The sequence below is a fragment of the Elephas maximus genome, chromosome 7 (genome assembly GCF_024166365.1).
Source record: "Elephas maximus indicus isolate mEleMax1 chromosome 7, mEleMax1 primary haplotype, whole genome shotgun sequence".
Lineage (NCBI taxonomy): Eukaryota > Metazoa > Chordata > Mammalia > Proboscidea > Elephantidae > Elephas > Elephas maximus.
The window spans coordinates 109606317-109611926 of NC_064825.1; the positions used below are offsets into that span (position 1 = coordinate 109606317).

The 5610-nt window shown below is 34.5% G+C and overlaps 1 protein-coding gene across 1 annotated transcript; it reads right to left on the reverse strand.

The window, feature by feature from the left end:
* Positions 1-3374: 3374 nt before the first annotated feature.
* On the reverse strand, positions 3375-4154 carry LOC126080318 (olfactory receptor 8K3-like; the record flags this gene model as incomplete). The annotated part of the gene is made up of 1 exon (XM_049891571.1): positions 3375-4154. A coding segment is annotated over one exon (780 nt), but the record flags the coding sequence as incomplete, so codon positions are not given.
* Positions 4155-5610: the final 1456 nt, after the last annotated feature.

The window sequence follows — 5610 nt, forward strand, 5'->3', positions numbered from 1 at the left end:
TATCCATTCACCCGTAGAAGGACATTACGGGTTGTTACTACTTTTTAGCTATTATAAATAATGTTTCTTTGAACATTTGTGTAAGGGTTTTTATATGAACATAAGTTTTCACATCTGTGGGATAAATGTCTAAGTGTGAGTTGTTTTAATTTTGACGGAGTCCAATGTATCAATTTGTATTTCTCATCCATATATTTGTATGTACTAGTAATTCAGTAGTTTTTTTTATTGAGTGGTATTAACTTGTTGGAAATACCACAATTTATTTATCCATTCCCAAGTAGATGAACATTTGGGTTGATTCTAGTTTTTGAGTATTACAGATAAAGTTGTTATGGACATTTGTTACATGCATTTATAAGGATAGTTGCTGTCATTTCACTTGGGTAGATATGAGTAAATTGGTAAAATTTTAGGGTAAAACTACGTTCAGCTTTTTAAGACCCTGATGCTTAAAACAAATTATTTTTTTAAGTATTTTCATCATTTTAATTTTCCACTAGCAGTTGATGAACATTCCATTTCCCCCACATACTTACCAAATACCTAATATTCTAATAGATGTATAGAGTTATGTTTTAAATTGAAATTCTTTGCTGAAAATGAACTGAACATTCTTAATGCGCTTATTGGCCAGTGGAATAGCCGTATGAATAAGTGAGTGTTTGTTTGTGTGATCATTTTTGTGGCCTTTTTATTATTATTATATTATTATTATTATTTTTGTGCTTTGGGGCCTATCACTGTATGTATTTTGGAGACCTGGTGGAAAAGTGATAAAGAGCTGTGCAGCTAACCAAACAAATGTTTGGCAGTTCGAATCCACCAGCTGCTCCTTAGAAACCCTGTGGGGCGGTTCTACTTTTTCCTATAGGGTCACTATGAGTCAGAATCTAATTGACACCAATGTGCCACGGGGATGAGGGTACATATTATGGACACAGGCCATTTATGAGACATATTTTATGAAAATATTATATTCCAGAATTTAACTTGTTTTTATACAAGTGTTTTGTGAAAAGCAAAAGTTTTAATATTTCAAGTGGTCAAACCTTTTATGGATTTTGTTTTTGGTGTTATATCCATGAAATCTCCAAATGTATCTATAGAATCAATGAAGGCCTACTTAAAATCCAAAAGACTTTTTTTAAAAAATGTAAGCTGAGAGTCAATTCACCAATAAATGCTAAGTTATTTTTTTAGTTCTATGTATTGTAGGCTGTATTAGATTTTTTACATTAAAAAAAACCATGTCATCTATCAATAAATAAAAGTTTCCTCTGTCTTTTCCAATCTGGATGCTTTCTGTTTATCTATTGATTTAATTTTTTATTGCCTTCTTCTGTTGCCTAGAATGGCCACTAAAATGTGGAATAGATTTGGTGAGAGTAGGCTAACTTGTTTTGTGTCTGGTTTTACTGAGACTGTATTTAAACATTCACACCATGTGTGATGATAACTGTAGGCTGTTCATGGGTACCCTCTTTCAGTTTGAGAAAGTTCCATTTTAATATTAATTTTGTCAAAGTTTTATCACAATTATTGGTACTTTTAAAATGCTTCTCTACATCTATTTATATGGCATTGTTTGCCATTTTTTTTGAATTATGGAGAATGTCATTAATTGATTTTTTAATGAAAAACTAACCATGCATTTCTGGGGCATGCCTAATTTGGTGTACTATTATCTTACACATCGCCAAAGTCAATTTCTTAATTTTTTCTTTAGATTTTTCACCTATGTGCTTTGTTGTTTTCTTTTAATGCCTTTGTCTGCCTTTGATATCAGGGTGAAGCTATCCTCATACAGGAAAAGCAAAATACCCCTCCCTTCAGTGTTGTAGAGGCATTTATGTAAAACTGGCTCATTCTTTTTCCCTAAATGCTTAACAGAATTTCCCCAATCCAGCCACGTGAAATGATTGGGAATGGGGAGTGTTTGAAATTTCCATTTTGATACCCTCTTTTTAAATGATATTTTTCTCATGTGTTTTCTAGTCTCTACATACATGGAAATATATCATAACCCACCTCATAGGGTCCTATTCTAAAACCCAGATTGGATTATTTTTTTAAAAGACCACCTTAGCATATCTAAAATTTAATTTTTTCTCATTACAAGTTTTTTGAATATTAAAAGAATAAGAAAATATACATGGGAAGTTAGGAGGGAATATGGAGGAACTATGTCCAGAAATCATGGCAAATACATAAAATGCTACATATCACACCTCTCTCACTAGAAACACAGCATGGCCCAACCATGGGTTTTCTCTTTATGCTTCTTCCAAGCAGAGTAATCGAAATGATGAATTCAAACAGTAGATGCTGGTCCAAATAAAGTGCACGCTCATATTCATCAAGTTTAAGAAAATTCAGGCAAACAAAAACAAGGCAAAAACATAACCCATCATACAATAGACCTCTTATGCAAGGGTACATAAGCGATTAGAAAATGACTTCTAAACGAGAGTAATTATTGTTTTCTAGAGAGATAAGGATAACAATCTATGAGACAAAAACATGGAATTAGGAAGTACTATTTTTTATCAACCTGGGACGGAAAAAATGAGAACACCTGGAAACTTCTGTGGTTGACTTCAATAGATTTATCTTAGCAGGTATACCCACTGACACAGGCAAAATGGGCTAACTTAGACAAAACCAGGTATCAAGCTGATCCTGTTGAATATGTTAATTTTGTTACTGTTTATATTAATATTACAATATAGTAACAATAAAAATAATAACAAAATATACAGACCCTAAGGCCTCAAATATAAAGTAAGGGCACTGATGATGAAAGAGAGGGATTTCAACATTTAGAAAGTGGACATTTGAGCAAAATCAGATGACCGAGTACTTCGAATCAACCACCACACTGAGCCCTCTTTTAATCAGAATTACCCACCCAGGGCAGAGTGTGAGCAATAAAACAGAAAGTGTGTTGGAGTTTGAACACACACACACACACACACACACACACACACACACACACACACACAGACACTTTCTACATTTTTTTTCCTACTAAATAAGGAAAACACCAGGTACTTGGAAATCATTGTGTATCTACTAGAATTTCACTATCCCACTAAAAATAGTCAATTTCCTTTTTTTTAATCTAACACCCCCAACACATTCTAATATACTATCAACTTTCTTAATTATTACACTTGTAATGCAGCACTTCTGCTCAAGGAAGGCAACGCTTTGTACTGTTTCATTTATTAATCTATTTACAGCCTTAGTAGAGTGACTGGTAGAAGGCGATATAGAAATACATGTTATCTGTGCTTTTGGGCTTGCTATCCCCTCTAGAGGCAGAAAGAAAAAAGTTTAAAGCCCATAATGTAATTTATATGAATCATATGTTACACTGAACATTGAGAAAATATATTGCATAATCGTCCTAAAGCCCTATGTAAGGCATATTTTATGTCTCTATTCCTCAAACTGTAGATCAAGGGATTCAACATGGGGGTCACCAGGGTGTAAAATACGGAAGCCACTTTATCAGTGTCAAAGGAATGACTGGACTTGGGCTGCACGTACATAAAGGTTAAAGTCCCATAGAACACTACCGCCACAGTCAGGTGGGATCCACAGGTGGAGAAGGCCTTGTGCCTGCCCTCAGCTGAGCTCAGTTTGATAATGGATACAATTATGAGTGTGTAAGAAACAAGAACTGTGAGAAGGGATGAAATCAGATCCAAAACAGATAAGATGACAATGACCAATTTGATTTCATGCGTGTCTGAGCAGAGCAAAGATAATAAGGGGAGACAGTCACAGTAGAAATGCCTGATGACACTTTCTCCACAGAAGGATAAATTAAAAGTCTTTATGGTGACCAGGAGAGAAACGAATGTGCTATAGAGATAGGAGATCGTCACCAGCACCCAACACGTCCTTTGTGACATGATGACTGTGTAGCGCAGAGGGTTACAGATAGCCACATAGCGGTCGTAGGACATTGCTGACAGAATAAAAAATTCACTAGCTATGAACATAATAAAGAAAGCTAGCTGTGTAGCACAAAAATAGTAGGAGATTGTATTTTCATCCACAACAAAATTTGCCAACATTTTGGGTCCCACAGTTGTTGAGTAACCAAGATCAGTGATAGCCAGGTGTCTGAGAAAAAAGTACATGGGAGTTTGTAGCCTGGAGTCCATCTTGGTGAGGATGATGATGCCCCAGTTGCCCACCACTGAGATCATGTAGATGATGAGGAACAGCCCAAACAATGGCACCTGCAGCTCTGGGCAGTCTGTAATTCCCAGCAGAATGAATTCTTTCAGCAGTGTTAGATTATGCTTGTCCATCTAGGTCTACCAGGAAACCTATTCTGGATAGAGACATCAGCATCATCAATAGCTTTTATGTAATATCATCTGGGAGATTTTTAGTATACAAAACCAGTATGAATAGTATAACTCCAAATGTTCCATTTTAAGATATCTGAATATGTACATACCCAACTCCCAACAATTTGACACACGCATATACACATACACCTATTAGATAGATTGATGGGTACATTGATAGATAGAAGAAACAAAAGTGAATATGTTAAACCTTTAAATAAATACATGGATATTTATTGTACTCTTCTTAAAATTTTTGTCTTTTTCACATACCAAAAAAAAATACGTGGATATATTTTGAACCCTCTCCTCCAAAATATTATGAAAACTCATATTTATAGATGGACCAGGGTAGAGCCATCAACATACTAGACAGGTTGTGGATAGATATATAATTGATCACAGTGGAAATTATTTGCCTTTATACATGAAAACATCCCTAGAGAGATATGTATATAGATGCAACCTCTGCTATACCTCCATTTGTAATGTATAAAATGCTTTACTTTGAGCAATTAAGATAAGTTATATGAATCTTTTTATCCCCATCTGGAAAAATCATACCCCACCTCTTTTTTGCAGGGTTGTTAGGAAGGATAAATGAGAGTTAAATGGTTCAATGTGTCTACAATACTTGAAAATAACCCTAAAATACTATGTGCCAAGTACTGTTTGTCTACCTGTCTATTTGTCTGTCTCTCTGTTTGTCTGTATATCTATCATCTATCTGTCATCATCCAGTGTTTTTTGATGTTGACAGAAATTACTTGAAATTATGTATTTTTTCTTGTTGTTAATTGTTTTGATCTTTAAGATATTTACAGGTATATTCTGGACTGTGACTTAAGTTCTTTGCCACCATTTTCAAGATGAATAGGTTCGTTAAAATGTTATCCTTATAACTGACCCCAGCCCCATAGTCCGTAACACCCATTCTATGACTAACGTTTCTAACAGTGCCATTCTTTAGATTACTTCCTTTACTGGTCTAATTAAAATACTTTCTCCTCTAACTGGGCATTCTTATTGTAATTGACACATTCTAAGTTTTTTGTAACTAATCAGGTGTATTTTTATTTTCTCCATGGAGGAACCTGAACTTTCTGAGGAAATCTGGACAAATAGGGAAAACTTGATGCCATAAACTCCCCCTTGTAAAAAAAAGTATCCTCTACCTTTTATGAAAAAGAAAGTTTAAAAAAATTACGTTATGACAGTAACATAGGAGAAAAAGAAAATA